Source organism: Balaenoptera physalus (assembly GCF_965194825.1).
Source record: "Balaenoptera physalus genome assembly, chromosome: 18".
Lineage (NCBI taxonomy): Eukaryota > Metazoa > Chordata > Mammalia > Artiodactyla > Balaenopteridae > Balaenoptera > Balaenoptera physalus.
In genome coordinates, this window is record NC_138899.1 from 33,035,555 (window position 1) to 33,055,058 (window position 19,504).

General features: G+C 35.5%; 1 protein-coding gene across 5 annotated transcripts in view; it reads right to left on the minus strand.

The window, feature by feature from the left end:
- Window positions 1–19,504, minus strand: part of PIBF1 (progesterone immunomodulatory binding factor 1) — a 203,216-nt gene that overhangs the window by 20,256 nt on the left and 163,456 nt on the right. For 4 of the 5 annotated variants that reach the window (XM_082434821.1, XM_082434820.1, XM_082434819.1 and 1 more), the window contains 2 exons: window positions 16,695–16,825; window positions 10,300–10,384 (listed from right to left, as the gene is read on the minus strand). In XM_082434821.1, coding sequence (XP_082290947.1) covers window positions 10,300–10,384; window positions 16,695–16,825 — 216 coding nt within the window. Of the gene's footprint in view, window positions 1–10,299; window positions 10,385–14,359; window positions 14,474–16,694; window positions 16,826–19,504 lie in introns of those variants that run through there. The other variant, XM_082434824.1, reaches the window with a different exon arrangement.

The window sequence follows — 19,504 nt, forward strand, 5'->3', positions numbered from 1 at the left end:
TCTATGTTGTAAATCTATCAGTACTTCATTTCTTTTTATGACTAAGTAATATTCCATTGTATGGCTATACCATGTTTTGTTTATCCATTCATCAGCTGGTGAACATTTGGGTTGTTGTGAATAATGCTGCTAACATCTAACATTCATGTACAAGTTTTTGTGTAGACATGTTTTCATTTCTCTTGAGTATAAACCTAGTTGTGGAATTGCTAGGCCATATGGTAACTCTATGTTTAATCATCTGAGGAACTGCCATAATGTTCTGTCAACATTGTTTTATCTACTTCCTTTCTAGTTATTTTGAAATATTTTAGAGCAGATTTCAGACCTCAGATCATTTCACTTGTAAATACTTCAGTAGAGATTTTTAACAGATAAAGATTAAAAAAAAAACAACCCCACAATATCATTATCATATCTAACACTATAGCTTAAAAGAAAATGTAAATTTATTTCAAAGTCATCTATCAATACTCTAAGTGCTCAATGAGAATTTTAAATTATTAATATTACCAAAGCAAATTTTTAACATAGTTCAATGTATGATTTTTGAAGAAGTAAAAATATCCTTGAATGACAATGGCACTATACTCTAAACAATACACACAACAGATTTTGTATGGCAAATTAACATTCATGTAGTATTTACTATGTGCCAGGCTTTGCACTAAGTATTTTACATAAAAATTTAATCCTCTCCCAAATACCAAGAGGTAGATATTACTTCAATTTTCAAGATAAGGAAACTGAGGTTTAGAAGATTTTAAGAAATATAGCCAAGGACTTCCCTGGAGGCACAGTGGTTAAGAATCCGCCTGCCAATGCAGGGGACACGGGTTCGAGCCCTGGTCCAGGATGATCCCACATGCCGTGGAGCAACTAAGTCCGTGCGCCACAACTACTGAGCCCGCGTGCCACAACTACCGAAGCCCGCACACCTAGAGCCTGTGCTCCGCAACAAGAGAAGCCACCGCAATGAGAAGCCCGTGCACCGCAACGAAGACGTGCGCCACAACTACTGAGCCCGCGTGCCACAACTACCGAAGCCTGCACACCTAGAGCCTGTGCTCCGCAACAAGAGAAGCCACCGCAATGAGAAGCCCGTGCACCGCAACGAAGAGCAGCCTCCGCTCGCCGCAACCAGAGAAAGCCCGCGTGCAGCAATGAAGACGCAATGCGGCCAAAAAATAAAAAAAGCCAGATTCATTAGCTATTAAGAAATGAAATCAGGATTCAAATGGGTTCAAAGCTGTCATTATTTAGACGTTATGTACACAATAATGCGGATGCCTTCTGTCAAGGCCTTTGATAGCCGCAATTTCAGGTTTGGAAGGGACCTTCAAGTTATTTAACCTCTATACAAAACAAAGCAGAACAACAATAATAACACCTGAACAAAGCAAACAAAACATGTCTCCTTATAATGTCTACCCTTAGGTTTTAATTTCAGCCTTTGGAGAGATGTACCGCAAGTCTATTTCTGCCTACTTTGAATTTCTTGTATCTCTCTGAGTCTTTTCTTCTCTAAACACCCCCAATCCATTAATCTCTCTTATGGCTGAAAAGAATTCTTTTATCATCTTGATTATTTTCCTCTGATTATCTCCTAGTATTCAAAGTTTTGGGCCTAGGACAGAATAAAGAAAGGAGTCTTGGCCAGAGCAGAGGGAAATAAGGCTTATCTACTCCTTATTCTAATGCATTTCAGATGACAAACATTTTTGGTGTCATACCCTATCTACCACTGAAAGCTTAGTGAGAGCTCAAGTGTTTGGTGAATGAGACACAACTGTGCTGTCATAGCCTAGGGGACGTAACTAATCACCTACAACATTCTTTCCTAAATTTGGATATAATCTTAAGGTCATCCTCAACAGCGAGGCAGGCAGAGGAAGCTAGCATTAACACACTGAAGTAGGCCCCTCTGAACTGAAATCTACTGCGACTGTTGACTTAAAACAGAAGTGTGGGCACCTTGATTCTGTTCTGATTGGTTTGTGCAGACCCTTTCACTCATCTGATTACTGAATAGTACCTTGGACTTCTAACTGCTTTGCCTTCTGGTATTCATGTCCTCTTGGTGCCTGGCTTTCCCTTCTATACCAGTATTCATCTAGTTGCTGTGTGGTTTCTGGCCTTTACTACTTCAGTATAATCTGATAGTTTTTGACGCATGTTCTTGTTGCTTTCCGTCATCAATTTCAGACTCCAGACTCTAGCCTCCATTTTGAGCACTGATATCCAGAGCATGAGTCACTCCAGTGCCCGTACCTTCTCCGTGTTGTATTCCCTGCCTTCCCTCAGTGTCAGCTCCTTCATATGGGATATAGATTTGTTAAGTTTAAATTAAAATACTGCCAAATAAGACCATAATCATTTCATTTCATTGTTAATAATCTCTCCTGGCCAACATATTTCCAGAGACTTATTTTAATAGCTTTGCAGTTTGTTTTGTGTGTTTCCTTATACCCTAGAATTGTTTGGTTTGTTATAAACTGCTGCTATTCTAGAAGTCATAAAAACACAGGGTTAGAAATGATAGCAAGAGGTCACTTACTTGTTCCTTACTGATAAAAAAAGGTCAGAGAAGTGTACTTACTATTTAAAAGAAAACATACCAAACTTCTAAAATGTAGTGGGGAAAATACACATTTCATTCTTTAAAAAAAAAAAGCAAAAACAATAACTAGAAAATGACAGGTCTATATGACACATAATAGATGTGAAAGTGTGATGTGAAAAAAGTTAAAAGAGCATATGTGCACAGATAAAGTATTTTTATGATGAGATAGAATGTTTCACACAAGACGGAATTTTACTTGCAGGACACAACAGAGATACTTGTAATTTTAAAGCTGATGATGAAAAGATTAAAAATGAAGCCAAAATACTTATAAAATCAAAATAATCTGACCTAGTTCTACTAAGTTTTGTATAAGTCCACATAAACATAGAGGTCCACAGAGTACAATCTAAAAACAATTTGTGTCTTTTACGCAATTCAAAATTGAGGAGAGGGAACATTGAGTTGCTGCGTCTGTCAAATGGGTATAAGACCATCGCAGAGCTCTTGGGACACTTTAGTATAACATAATTGGGCTGAAAAATTTTAAAACATTTTGGTAGGAAGAAGTTATAAAAACTCAAGATATTATTATTACTTTTATACAGTAGGTTTAGTTTTGTCATACTTAAAGTATATTTAAATTCAACATTCACAAATGAGTATTTTTTGCAATACTTTATTTACTCCCTGAATTTCCTCAGACCTAAATTCACATACCCTTATATGGAAAAAATAAACATTCTAAAACTTTATAGGGAAAATATGACTTATACAGCATGTGTTTTAGGTATCCACTATAATAACTGTCTTTAAAATACACATTTACATCTAGGAAATCAAAAACAAATTTGAACTTGAACAGCACCATTACGATGAGAAATGTATGAATCTGAGAAATAATTACATCTTCATTTAAAGAAAAATTAACTTACCCACACACTTTTTGTTTTTTTTAGTCATACTGACTGTTCTGACTGTAAAATTTAAGTACATATGTGTATAAGAAAATCGTGTAAAAAGGTATTCTGAAGAAAATTTCAAAATAGTTAAGTATGAACCAAAAAGAATGACACACATATAGAAATATGTAATTTGTTTGAACCCTTTATGAAGTGGATTGCCTAAGGGGCACTTGTGATGCTGAAATGTCCCTGAAACTTTCCGAGAAATCACAAAGAACACAGGCGTTAGAGTCCTGGAACATAAACATACCATAAAAGAATGATAATTATACTGTGACTTCACTTTTCAGAAACCTGGCTAACTGCAGGGTTTGTTTTCTTTTTGTTAAGTGACATTCACTGCAATAAAAGGCAAGTTATCTGGAACCATGGGAGTTAGTCCAACCAGGTAAGTGTGAGGCCTTGCACACGCTAGGCACTTAGTAAGAAGTGGTTGGTTAAATGATGGTTAAATACTAACCGAAATGCTTGTGGACCTTGAGAGAGATTATTGGCAGAAGCAGTGAGTGAAAGGGTAGAAGGATCTCAGGTGTGAGAAACAGATTTCTTATATTCCACAAATATTTACTTTTGAGGAGAGAGAATGTGAATATATTAAAGGCTGGTTTCTAATGCTTTCCATTTGACAGCTTCTAGTGCAATTATCATTGAAGACTGGAAAAGATCACAGTTAGTTTAACAAACATTCAATTGACTACTTACCAAATACTGTGCTAAAGGCTAATACACAAAGGAAAACTAGGCACTCTATTGGCAAGACAGATGCGTAATTGTGATATACAGTGATAGGAATATTAATACAAGTATTTTTAAAGTTATGGGAAAGAAGTAAAAAAAAAGATAAATTTTTCTTTATTGAGTTATGAAGGGCTTCAAAGAATAGATAACATTTGAACTGACTCTTGAAAAGGAAGGAAAAGAGGGAAGGGTCCTACATTTACTGAGTTACTGTCACATGCCAGGAATGTACTACATTGTTTAATTCTCATATAACCCTGTGAAGTAGATATTACCTTTATTTATACATGAGAAAACTGAGTTTAGAGGGGTTAAATTATTGTCTCAAGAATCCATAGCTATTAAACTGTGGGCTTTAAGTGATTATGACATGTTGGCGTAGGTTTATCATTCGTACCGAATGTCCACCCTCTGGGGAGGCTGTGCATCTGGGGGGTGGGGGGGCAGGGGGCATATGGGAAATCTCTGTACCTTCCTCTCAATTTTGCTGTGAACTTTAAACTGCTCTAAAAAATTGTCTTAAAAAAAAAAAAAAAAAGAATCCATAGCTATTAAGTAGCAGAGCCATCTTGCCTGTCTGACTGCTGGCTTTTCCCACAGTATTTCAAAATATAGGTGATGTAAGGAATATCAGGGTAATTCCAGCCTTAGAATTTAATAAGAGAGCTGAACAAGTATATATGTAATTCTGGGTCAATCCAGCTGTCCACCTTCTCCATGGTTACACCTAGCATGCTCAGTGTAAGCTGCTAGAGAAAAATTACACAGACTGGCACTATTACAAATATATGACATTTCATCTTGGCAATTATTTGTTTCTGTAATGTACATCACTCATTTATTACATAGCTATTTCAAACTTCTGTTTTCCTCAAAACTCTGATCCTATCATGTGTCTTGCCCATTAGAAAACAACCATTAGATGGGAACTCCCTAAATTCTTACCACCAAACCTACGAACTTACTTTGAATGTAATTTTGATTTCTCCCCTGCAAAATGGAAAAGGTGCCCCTCCTGTCTAAAGTTAAATCCCATCACTTCGCCCTGGATCTCCTCCTTTCCCAACACTTTTGCTCAATTGATTATCCTCTCTCTTTTGTACTTTCAGTGTCTCTCTCTGTTTGGTTCCTTCCTATCACCATTTAAGCCGGATACTCTCCAACTCGGGGAGGTAAAGGCCCTTGATCTCATGCTCCCTCCCTGATCACCTTATATTCTCTTATTCGAAGGGTTGCCTAGTTTTCCTTTTACTATTTTCAACTTCTACTTATTTATCAGTTCACTGCAATCTGCCTTTGGCACCACTGAAACTGCTTTTTTTAACATCTTGTTAAATCCAAATACCATTTTCTTTTTCATCTTTGTTCGACTTGGCCCCTTGGCAGCCTAAGCCACTGCTGACAACTTCCTCCCTTCTGAATGCTTCTGGCTTCACGTGGGTCTACTCTTTTCCTGATGCACCTGCCATTTCTCTGGTCACTCCTCACTCTTCTTGGAGTAAGCATTTTTTGCTCTGCCCAGCCCTTAAATATTAGTGCTTATCAAGAATCTGTCCTAGGCCTTTTTCTGTTCTCACGCTATATACCCTTACTAGTTCATTTAATCTACTTCCAATGTAAAGCACCATCTTTATGCTGTTGACTCTCAAATCTCTACCTCCAGATAACTTCTCTTTCTTGGGCTCCAGAACCTACATTTGTAACTCTCTACTGAATATATCCACTTAGATATTTTCTTGAGTTCTTCTTTCCCAAACCTATTCCTCCTATGTTCTTTGCAGCACCACCATAAACCCAGGATACAAGCCAAAACCCTGGGCATCAATTCTCATTCCTCCTCTCTTCATCATTCCCTAAATTCAGTCAATCACCAAGCCCAGTCATTCTGCTTTCTAAATAGTTTTCAAATTGGTCCATCCTTGTTGGACACCATCATCACCAGTTTAGTTCACGATACCACCTATTGCTCAATGAAATACTGAAATAGCTTCCTAAGTGGGGCTCTTACCACTCCCCCTAATACAGCTACAAAAGAAATTAGAAAAAAGGCTTTTATATCAGTTTCTTAAAATTATGCTCAGTATTCTATTAGATACATGGCTGATTATACTTTTCCTACTTTTGAAAGCTTAGATTCTAAGGACACATGATGAAATATATACAAATAAAAGCAGAATTAAAATTTCCAAAGGTGTTCAGCAAATCTGGTTTCATTAAGGCAAATATGAGTGGATAAAAATGAATGAAGGTCTTCCCTGGTGGTGCAGTGGTTGAGAGTCTGCCTGCCAATGCAGGGGACACGGGTTCGAGCCCTGGTCTGGGAAGGTCCCACATGCCGCGGAGCAAATGGGCCCGTGAGCCACAACTACTGAGCCTGTGCGTCTGGAGCCTGTGTTCCGCAACAAGAGAGGCCGCGATAGTGAGAGGCCCGCGCACCGCGATGAAGAGTTGCCCCCGCTTGCCGCAACTAGAGAAAGCCCTTGCACAGAAACGAAGACCCAACACAGCCAAAAAAAAATAAAAAATAAATAAATAAATAAATAAAAAATAAAAAATAATCAGGTACTTATTTAAAAAAAAAATGAATGAAAAATGAAGGCCATTAAAGAAGACTCTTGAGAGGTATGCTCAACGAGACAGAAGCCATTCTAAGGAATCACATTTCGTATACTCAAAACTAAATGTTTAATTTGAAGCCCTGATAATGTTAACTAAGAGTGAGATCCTATCAATCTTTTCCTTTACCTTTATTAAAACCTAATTATTTAAGATTTATATTTTATATTTTTATACCTAAAAGCTCTTAGCATAAGTGAAGATATTTAAGGGTAAAAAAGATTACATTCCACTTGAAAGACAAAGAAAAAGTTATTCTGAAGCACCAAAAGTGAAAGAAAAGAAAAAAAGATTACAACACCTGGATAAGATATTCAGCTCTGACTTTTCTGGCAACTAAGACGAAAAGGAAGCACATTAAATTACATAGTTTTCATTTTCTGAAAAAAAGAAAGAAGGATATAACTTCATCTACAGAGGCAAAAATTTTCCTGGAACTCACACAAGCAGTAATTCATCATGAGATTTTTGTCTAAATGGGACTAAGGAGAAAGATCATAAACTTTTGTTTCAGGAAAAAAAAAAAGTTTCGACAGTAAGTATGGTTGAGTTACTTAACACTTATCAGCATCAGTTTCATCTGTAAAAGTAGAGACAATGATATTTATCTCAGGGTACTGTAGCAAAGACTAAATTATGTAATATAAATGAAAGTACTTAGTAGATTGCCTTAAATAGTTTCACGAAACAAAGAGAAATGACACCAGATTTTATTCCGATCTTCTATAAAGGCAGAGGTCATGACATTCAATTGTGCCTTAATGGAAGGAATTTTGTTAGGAGAGATATTTTGCCCCTTTCCCCCTCTCTCTGCTTTCCGAAGGTTTCTCTGAATACAGGGACAGAACCTGGAGAATTCAGAATAGACAGACGTGGACAGGTATGAGATCTCAATTCAATTTATGATCACATCTTTCAGTTAGTATTTTTTGTGCAGATCCTTTAACCTAATATGTTTACTCATCTCAGCTGAGCTTTGTAGTCTGAAAAGGCAAACTAAAACAGGCTATTTTTCTCCATACTCACCCTCTCTTTACTTTTTTTTTATTATTAGGTTAATACATTTTCTCTAAAGAAGAGAATAAAAATCACCTAATACACTTTCCAAATACACACAACCATTTTTGAATGTATAAATGCTAGAAGTTTATAGAATAAGAGGCCACTATGGATTTTATCATTCCTGGAAATCCTTAAGACCACAATTGAACTCCTGACGCGAGAGGTGTTTTAAGCTAACAATTTTGAGCTAACGCGAATAGAAAATAAATCTTCTGTGGCCATGCCTCAACTATCCTAGCATTGTCAACCTAGAACTATCCCACTCATTTTCTTTTTGCATGTAACACTTATTGGATAACTATGCAAATGAGGTGGGGATCTCATTTCATATTACCACAAACAGTCTTACCAGAACTAAGTAACACCACTTAAAAAGTTAGAGCAAGAGCTGCCCAGTGCAAAAAAGAAAATGAAACACTTTAAATGTTCATTTGGTCTCTTTATGAATCACCAATTTAAACTGTGAAAATTTAGCTGATTGAAGCAATGATTCATACTAGATCATTTTCACAGGGTCCTGACTAGGGTGAGGCAAGGTCTCAGGTGACAGCGCTGCACTGTGCATGCCTCTGGGAGGGGGCACCTCCTCTATTTTGTGCCTTCAGTGCTTGGCTGCCCTCACCTTAGTCTCAGCCCTGATTTTAACTTTCAAAAATTTTTATTTATCCAAGTTATTCAACTGTTATCTATTGGCTGTTCTGGGCACTTCACCCAATTCCCCTGACACCATTTCTAGATGATATGCATCTTTGAGCTGCTTCCAGGAATATTCCCTAGTTCATCTCTCTCAATAATTTCCTTCCAATAATTTCTTCCCAAACACCTGATATATCTTTCCCAGACTAGGAAACAATGTCTTCAGGATACTCATAAACCAATGATCTGTTTTGAGCATTTTTTCTCTGTTAGGACAGCAAAACGGTAAAAACATGGCTAAGACAAGGCAGTGATAGTACAGTGGAAAAAATTCACGGATTAAAAAACTAGGCTTAACGGTACCAACTGCTGGCGAGGATGCAGAGCAACTGGAACTCTCATTCACTGCTGGTGGGAATGCAAAAGATACAGTCACTTTGGAAAATAGTCTGGCAGTTTCTTACAACATGAAACACACACTTTCCATATGACCCAGCAGTCCTGCTCCTCGTATATACCAAGAGAAATGGAAACTTATATTTACACAAAAATACATACACAGTTGTGGACATCAGCTTTATTTATGGGCGCTCCCAAATGAAAACAACTCAAATGTCCATCAGCTGGTGAATGGATTAACAAACTGTGGTATATCCATACAATGGAATACTACTCAGCAGTAAAAATTAGGACAAACAACTAATATTTACAACAAAATAGATGAATCTGTTTTATGGTAAGTGAAAAAACCGAGACTGAAAAGACTAATAATTTTATTTATTTGACATTCTGTGAAAGGATAATACCTTTTGTTGAAAAAGGGCAAAACTATAGGGATAGAAAACAGATCAACTGGAGTTGGGGAAAAGGGTCACTACAAAGGGGTCAAGAGGGAATTTTCTGGGGTGATGGAACGATTTTATATATTGATTGTGGTGATGGTTACACAACTGTATGCATTAGTCAAAAATCATAGAAACGTACGCTGGAAAGGGTAAATTTTATTGTATATCGTATCTCAGTAAATCTGACTTAAAAAAATGAGAAAAAAAACTGGGGTTATCTCTTAGTTACCACCTGGCTCTGGGGAAGCCACCAAAAACTGGTTTTCTTTTTTTATAAAATAGGGATTCTATTACCTTTAAAATACTTTTTGTGAGGAAGAAATTAAAAGAAAACTTATGAATTTTAAAGTTCAATACAAATATTGTACACCAGGCACTGGCCATACAATGATGAATAAGACAGAGGTACACTAAAGAAATGTACTGTCTAGGGACTTCCCCTGGTGGTCCAGGGGCAAAGACTCAGCACTCCCAATGCAGGGAGCCTGGGTCTGATCCCTGGTCATGGAACTAGATCCCACATGCTGCAACTAAGAGCCCACATGCCACAACTAAAATATCCCGCATGCCACAACTAAAGATCCTGCATGCCACAACTAAGACCCGACGCAGCCAAATAAATAAAATATTAAAAAAAAAAAAAAAAAAATTTACTGTCTAGAGGGAGAAAGGGATAAGACAGATAATTATTAAATAACATGGAAATTCAATGACAGAGATATTAACAAGGCAATAGGGGCCATCAAGAAGGAGCATTTTGGGAATAAGAATTAACTCATAATGAACACAGACTACTGGGATCCAATAATCTTAACCCAATATGATTTGGAAAAAGCCTACGGTGGTAAAAATTATGACAAAATGGAAAAAGTACCTCACGATGATTTAGAAGTTGTTCCAAATCTAATGCCATTTGATTCTTCATGTGCTGCAAAGCTGACTTTTCTTTATTTAAATTGCTGGAAAAAAAAAACCCACAAAGTTTTTAAAAGTTGTCATACTAATATAAATTTAATTAACAAATAATAAATAGCAAACGACTAAATCTGATGGTTTGAATTAAAGAAAAATTAAATTTATAGTTCATAAAGATATCAGATCAGTGACTACAATGTTTGATTCAATCATTGGCCTAGCTATTTTATAAGAATACTTTTTCTTTTTCTTTTTTTTTTAAATTTTATTTATTTATTTATTTATTTATTTATTTATGGCTGTGTTGGGTCTTCGTTTCTGTGCGAGGGCTTTCTCTAGTTGCGGCAAGTGGGGGCCACTCTTCATTGCGGTGCGCGGGCCTCTCATCATCACGGCCTCTCTTGTTGCGGAGCACAGGCTCCAGACGCGCAGGCTCAGTAATTGTGGCTCACGGGCCTAGTTGCTCCGTGGCATGTGAGATCTTCCCAGACCAGGGCTTGAACCCGTGTTCCCTGCATTGGCAGGCAGATTCTCAACCACTGCGCCACCAGGGAAGCTCCAAGAATACTTTTTCTTTTAACAACTATTTGACAATGCAACTGAGGTGTTTTCTGAGAATACTTTCCTGCCTAGTAGGGGCATAAAATTGGTGTTTTAAAGGTGACTGGTTGCTCCTGAAATGTAAAAAGATGAAGTGGGACTTATAGAAAAGGTAAAAAGAAAGTACGTATGGGCACCATATTAAAATTTGAGACACTGAAAGTCAAATTATAACATTTATCCTTAAAACTGAAAGTAGTATTTTATAATTTATCACATACTAAATTACCAGGTATATAACTGAGTGAGATAAAAGAATCAGATATTTGATCTACAGTAAACTCGGGGAAACAATTTTTGTCTCCAAATTCTTAGTTCAATCTTCAACTTCTAAGTCTGCATTGTGAATTTCTCTTTGAAATGACCTATCTTCTGATAGGAAAGGGTGAGAAGGCTAATTGTAAGGACATGTTAATATTTTAAAACATAAATATTTGAGGCCTGCCTTATACTGTCCGGAGTTTGATTATTCAACATATAAATATATTTAGAACCATTAAATAAAATATTCTTTGAAAGCCACTCGGATGAGTCTACTCAGCCAGCACTACAAGGATTAAGAAAAGCAACAACGAACTGAAGCAACATCATTCCTTGAATGTCAAAACAAAATCTGTAAAGGTAAAATTAATGAGAATTGTTTTGCTGAACAGGTAAGATGTTTTAAGTTATACTTTGAGAAAATAGAACGCCACCAATTTTCAAAGTATCAGGGAGAAGTTGTTTTAAACTCAGTGAATAGTAGTAGGTATTCTGAAAGCACTGGTAATTCCAAGGACTTAAGAGTAAAAAAATGTGCATTTTCCTCCTTCCTACTAATTGAGAACTTCCCCAAGGAAGCATCAGCGTTTGTCCTCTGAGAAGAAAGACTAGATGCAGCTCTGACTTCAGTTTCCAACTGTGCCACTGACTCAACTGTGTGGTATAGAGCACGACTCATACCACCCCACTGAACCTGTTTTCACATCTGTAAAAGTGGAAAATAATACTCATGTATGTCAAAGGGACACGTGAATTATCTAATGAATGATTATATAAAACACTGAGCACATAAAACTCTACAAAATGCTATATCGTTTTACTAATTTAGATGAGAAACAGCCATCAGAGGAAAACAGTAATTAAATGTCAATAAAGGTAAGCAGCTCAGCACAAAAACAAACTGACTTTTGGAGTTAGGCGTCAGAGATCCTACTGAGCCGAGGAGTTGAAAAGAACTATAGATGATAAAAAGGAAACTGAGTGCTGTGCTCTGCTCGAGTCCCCCAAAGCATGGTAAAGATCAGGTGTTTCTGTAACTTTAAAATTCTATCTTTAGCTAGGATCACACTGAAGACAAAATATTTTTCTTTCTCTTTTTCTTTCTTTTATTTTTCTATTATTTTTTGGCTGTGTTGGGTCTTCGTTGCTGCATGCGGGCTTTCTCTAGTTGCGGCGGGCAGGGGCTACTCTTCGTTGCAGCACACGGGCTTCTCACTGTGGTGGCTTCTCTTGTTGCAGAGCACAGGCTCTAGAGCATGCAGGCTTCAGTAGTTGTGGCGCATGGGCTCAGTAGTTGCGGCACGTGGGCTCAGTAGTTGCTCTGTGGCATCTGGGACCTTCCCGGACCAGGGCTCGAACCTGTGTCCCCTGCACTGGTGGGTGGATTCTTAACCACTGAGCCACCAGGGAAGTCCCCAAAATATTTTTCAAAGTGAAGATAAATGTTCAGTAAATACGAATAGAAATATTCAAGGAACAGATGTGTTCATATACATGCATATATATACATGTTCGTATACATGTACCCATATACACGCAGAATGTAAACATGCGCTCACATGCAGTACATACATGGGTGCGCACGCACAAACACATACACAGACACACACACATAGGCTCTCAAATACCAATAGGCCCATTAAGTAAAGTGTAGTGTAATAGGAACGGAATGTTGATGTAATTGAAGGATTTTGACTGAATAATTCATTAGAAATGCTTTATATGTAGTGTTTAATTTTTTCAGAATAAAGTAAGTATTCCATATTTAAATAACAAAGCTAACCATATAACATGGAATAAAAGGTAAGTGGATAAACTGGTTGACAAAGCAACTCAGTTCTATTTGCAAGACGTTGGCTCCACAGACAATACTTGGATATATATTTTCAAAGTCTTAGCCTTCTCTTTCTTAAATTACAAGGGAGACTACCTTCAACACGTGGGTCTCTAAAACTGAATACGATGATTATTATACTCTGTGTTCTTCCACACAAAGTAATTACTCAATAGACGTTTAGTCTCCATAAGACATTTCATAACAGTGGAAACTTCCCTTTAAAAATACAAAGCTTCTATGCGTGACTCATAAAGCAACTACAAAACAAATCTCCTTATAAGCACGTCTACCGTGAATGGTATATTACACCCATAATTGTTCAATTCACTGTTAATTATTACTCAGAAATTCATGTTTATGGCTCTGTTTCACCTGCTATATGAAAACATATTCCTGATATATTGTTCTTTAACTTCCTGGATCAATATACTCTGGCCTAGCCTTATAAGCGCCTAAGTAGTCTTTTCTTCCTAAATGACTAGTTAATGATAAATGGAGAACTGAAAACAGAGAAAGAAAACTTATGCTAATTATTCTCTTTCCATGCTTCCTTTGGTCCTGAACTATAGATCAAACAATATAACCCAGATTGTCTCTTGTGGATTGGTGGAGGAGAGTTAAAAGTACTACTTTTAAAACAGAGTATTACGTCCATGACAGTTAGTAGTGATATCTCAAATGTTAGCTTTTAACATGTTTATCACGATTTCATTTTAGTGCATGTTTACGCTAATCTTTCTAGGCATTGAATAAATTGTATCGATGGCTAAATTGGCAAGTTGTGGGTGTGATATAGTGATATTGTTTTATTTTGTAAGAAAATGATAAAATTTATATTCAGTTCTTTAAAGAGCTTTTATTGTATAAGCTAGAGAAACATTTACAAATTAATCAGTTAATGTAAGTATTCTTTACAATTAAAATCCACACCCAGCAAAAAGAAATAGGAATTATCAAGGAACATAATCACTTAGCCATCTTTTTGGATGGTTCATCGAATGTTTAAATTTCGAATTAATGAAGGACAAGAGGAAGGGAGGTAACATTTACTGAGCTTCTCCTGTGTGCCGGAAGCTTTTTATATTTGTTACTTCATTTAATTTTCACAACTACCCCTTGATGTTCACATTAATATCTATATTTTACAGCCACATTTACCATGAGAAGAGAAATCAGGCTGACGTGTAGTCAAAGCCCAGGATAATTCTACTCTATTTGAAATGCCATTGGCTCAGAGTCAGGGTGACGGTAGATAGAAATGTGATCTAACCTGTTGTATCTGACTTGTTGATTGTATTGTATGGCATCACATCCTTTCATTCACGTCATCAGGGTACAGCTACAGCATCTCACAAGCCATAATTAAAATACTGAAAGCACCTTAACTTTCCACATTAGAAGATAGTTGCTTCAGTGAAGAGCAAGACTTCATATCCTGTGAAATATTAGTTCAGAATCTACTAAAATAGTATACAGTAAATATATGAGACACAGACAGCTTTAAAGGCCTCAGAGGTTTAGCACATAAAATATTTTTTTTTGTTTAATTCCATAATTGGCATAGTTGTTGTGATTACTGTTGCTGTAATTAAGGGTGTCCTAATTTTTGTCAAAATTCAGCATATTTTGAGAAATGTTATTTCTCACTTCAAAGATAATTTTCAACATAAAAATGTGTTAAATATAAGACAATACTAATAATAGCAAACATTTAAAAAGCATTTTTAATAATGTATAGGAATAGTGCTATATATATTACAAAGGTTATATCATTTAATCCTCTGAATAACCATGTGAATTAGGTGCTGTTGGTGCCACTCTCATTTCACAGATGAGAAAACTGGCTATAGGGTCCAGTACCATAGCTATTAGCTAGCCACAAGTGGCAATGAAAATTAATATTAATTTAATTCAAATAAAATTAAAATTTTAGTTCCTCAGTAACACTAACCATATTTCACATGCCTAATAGCCACATGTAGCTAGCAGCTACCATACTGGACAATGCAGATAGGGAATTTTTTTTTTTTATTATGACATATTTCAAGAGAGAAACTGTAACAAGCCCCCATGTATCTGTCACCCAGACTCAACAATTATCAACTCATTAAAAGCCTTCCTTTTAACCACTATTCTACACTATTTTTTTTTTGCTTCTCTTCCTTAATTATATTAGTTAAAGAAAAATTATCCCTTATTCAGATTAGAACATAGGGAGGCAGTATAACATAATGGTTAAGAGTATGGAATTAGAAAGCAGACAGATCTGGATTCAAATTTTGGCCCTATCACAAAACTAATATGTTTTTAGATGACAACTTGCTAAATTTCTCTAGGGCTGAATTTGTTCATCATTACAATTTTCTCCTGTAGCTGGCTATTATTTTTCTCTATATTAAACATTTTCAGCTTTCCTAGTTCTTAGTAAAATAAATATTCAAATAAACTTACTTGAAGGTAACTGTGAAAGAGGTAATTTTTTCCACAGGCCTTTTATATATCCCTGCTCCAAAATTACAAAGGTAAGACAAAACACTATACAAAATTTCAAATATATCAAATATATAATATGGAAAGAAAAGGTTCTCTTTGGGGTTCTTTCCTCATTTCCCTAAGATAACCAAGTCTCCAGTGAATGATGAGACATAATTTCTATTGCTCCCAACAGCTATTTATAGAACTGTTTAATTAATTCACTGAATTGATTTATTAATGCTGGTTATGAATATTCTAAATATTAATTTTAACTTTAAAATTAATCTCAAAATAAATTGCTATTTATGTTGACATTTAAAACATAAATGTGATTTAAAATTACTTTATTATATTGTCAAAAAATTATGATCAGGAATAAAGTTTTGGACCAATTATTTTGGTGGGGTAGAAACGAGAGGAAAAGATAACTATTCTGATTTATCAAAAAGAACACTCACAGTTTGGAGTTAATTACCAGCAGTTTTATATTTTTGGTTATATACCTTAGGAAACCTGAATTTAATAGCTATCTTCTCCAATAACTATATTTTTCAATAAACTACCTTTTCTAATTCCTTAATTTAAGAATTTTCTCTCCCATCTAATTCTTCGCTTCTACCTTTATGAATTGGTTGATAATTTATTTAATTACTTATTCTAAGTAATCTTAAAATCTAATAACTAGATACCTAGCCAACTAACTAAGCATCCATGAATTAAAACCTCTTTCTGTCTATAGCATCATTCTTCTACTGTTACTTAAAAAGACTAAAATGATCATATAGATGAACAGGTAAAGAATTTGAATGATTATTCAGTGGAGCAAGTCTTTTGGATGAGGTGTCACGTAAGAAAACAATTTCAATCTAAGGAAGTGAAAGGAATTTATTTACATCGAGGTAATTCATGGTTTACTTCACGTAAAGGGTCAGGGGAAGAAAAGCCTAAAAATTCCTTGGTAAAGTCAACATGAAGCTAAGTAAATGTATACATTTTATCTGTTTGTGAACACCTTAATGTGATGTGACTTAGTTTTTCTAAGAGAAATTGAACTCATTACATTTAAGACCCCCTTCGTTATTTCAATTTTTTCTTCACAATTTCCAACCTGAATTCATCTATAGCAGTATTGTGCTTACAATGCCTTTATTACTTAAATAAAAGATTTGTAGATGGTTTACCTGACGTCTTTCTCAAGTTGGGTAATACACTCCTTCAGTGAATCAATCTTAGAATCTCTCTGACGCACCGATTCAATGAGATACCTGTAAGGTTGCTGAGTCTGGTTTAACAGAGAATTGGCCCTGTCAAGCTAAAGAAAAACAGATTTCATTAAAATCTAGACAATTTTATAAGAAACTAAAATTGTTCAAAATGATCTAGCACAGATACAGTACACCAACTCTCCCTTATATGAATTACTCTGAAAAGCTCTTCCTGTATAAATTCGAAGGTTTTAAAAATTATTAATCAACATAACTATTCTTTAACTAAAAATGAAACTTTTATTTGAACTTTATTTTTACTCAAAATAATATAATCAAATGTTAATTTAGTAATTTTTCATGTCTTCATATTCCCTTCCATCTTTACTTATGTACCTAAACCACTATGTATAATTTATGTACCTAAATCACTATGTATAATTAAAATTTTAAACAATTATGTTTAAGATATAAACAACATAAAATTTACTATTTTATCCATTTTACAGTGCACAATTCAGGGGCACTAAGTACATTCTTGATGTGTAACCATCACTAGTATCTATTTCCAGAACATTTTCATCAACCCAAACAGAAACTCTATACCCATTAAGCAAAAACACTCCCCTTATCCCCCAGTTCCTGGAAACCCCTATTCTCTCTGTCTGTATGTATTTGCTTATTCTAGATACCTCATGTAAGTGGAATCATATGATATTTGTCATTTTTTGTCTGCTTAATTCACTTATTGTAATGTTTTCAAGGTTCATCCATGTTGTACCATGTATCAGAACTTCATTCCTTTTTATGGCTAAATAATATTCCAACGTATGTTTATAGTATATTTTGTTTATTCATTCATCTGTTGGTGGATACTTGTGTTGTTTCCACTTTTTGGCTATTGTGACTAATGTTGTGGTGTATAAATATCTGTTTTGAGTCCCTGTTTTCAATTCCTTTGGGTATCTACCTAGGAGTGGAGTGGAATTGCTAGGTCATATGATAATTCTATATTTAACTTTTTGAGGAACTGCCAGCTGCTTTTCATAGTGGCTGCATCATTTTACATTCCTACCAGCAATGCACTTGGTTCCAATTTCTCCACATCCTCGCCAACAAAGTTATTTTATGTGCCTATTGGACATTTGTATATCCTCTTTGGAGAAATGTCTATTCAGGTCTTTTGCCCACATTTTAGTTAGGCTGTCTCTTTTTTTCTTTTTTTTGCTGTTGAATTGTAGGAGTTCTTTATATATAATGGATATTAAGCCCTTATTAGCTATATGATTTGCAAATATTTTCTCCTATTCTGTGGGTTGTCTTTTCACTATCTTGATACTGCCCTTTGGATCACAAAGGTTTTTAATTTTGATGAAATCCAACTTACCTACTTTTCTTTTTTTGTCCATACTTTTGGTGCCATTTTAAAGAAACCACTGCCAAATCCAAGGTCATAAAGATTTTCTCCTATGAATTTTATACCTTTCTTTTTGAAATTTAGGACTTTGATCCATTTTGAGTTAATTTTTGTATATAGTGTAAGACATGGGTCTAATTTCAATCTTTTACACGTAGATATCCAATTTTACCAGCACCATTTGTTGAAAAGACTGTCTTTTCTCCATTGAGTGATCTCGGCAACCTTACTGAAAAAAACCATTAACCATATATGTGAGATTTACTTCTGGGCTCTCTATTCTATTCCACCAGTCTTATATGTCTATCCTTATGCCAGCACAACACTGTTGTGATTACTGTAACTTCACAGTAAATTTTAAAATCTGAAAGTATGAGTTTTTCAACTTTTGTTTTTCAAGATTGTTCTGGCTACTTGGGGTCATCTGAAATTCCACAAGAATTTTAGAATGGGTTTTTCTATTGCTGCAAAAACATGCCTTTGGGATTCTGATACAGACTGCACTGAATCTCTAAGTTGTTTTGGGTGGTACTGTTATCTATCTTAACAATATTAAGTCTTCTACATACAGATGGCTAACAGGTACATGAAAAGATGTTCAACATTGCTAATCATCTGAGAAATGTAAATCAAAATCACAGTAAGATACCACCTCACACCTGTCAGAACAGCTATCATCAAAAAGACCACAAATAACAAATGTTGGAGAGGATGTGGAGAAAAGGGAACCCTTGTGCACTGTTGGTGGGAATGTAAATTGATACAGCCACTATGGAGAACAGTCTGGAGGTTCCTTAAAAAACTAAAAATAGAACTACCATATGATCCAGCAATCCTATTCCTGGGCATATATCCAGAAAAGATGAAAACTCTAATTTGAAAAGATACACACACCCCAATACTCACAGTAGTATTACTTACAATAGGCAAGACATGGAAGCAACCTAAGTGTCCATCAACAGATGAATGGATAAAGAAGATGTGGTGTATATATATATATATATATATATATATATATATATATAGAATGGAATACTACTCAGCCATAAAAAAGAACGAAATTTTGCCATTGGCAACACCATGGATGGACTTGGAAGGTATTATGCTTAGTGAAATAAGTCAGACAGAGAAAGACAAATACTATAATGTTATTTATCTGTGGAATCTAAAGAATACAACAAACTAGTGAATATAACAAAAAAGAAAAAGACTCTCAGATATAGAAAAGAAACTAGTGGTTATCAGTGGAGAGAGGGGGAAGAGAGGGGTAGGGGAGATACAAACTAGTAGGTATAAAATAAATAAGTGGGAACTCCCTGGCGATCCAGTGGTTAGGAGTCCACGCTCTCACTGCTGAGGGCCCGGGTTC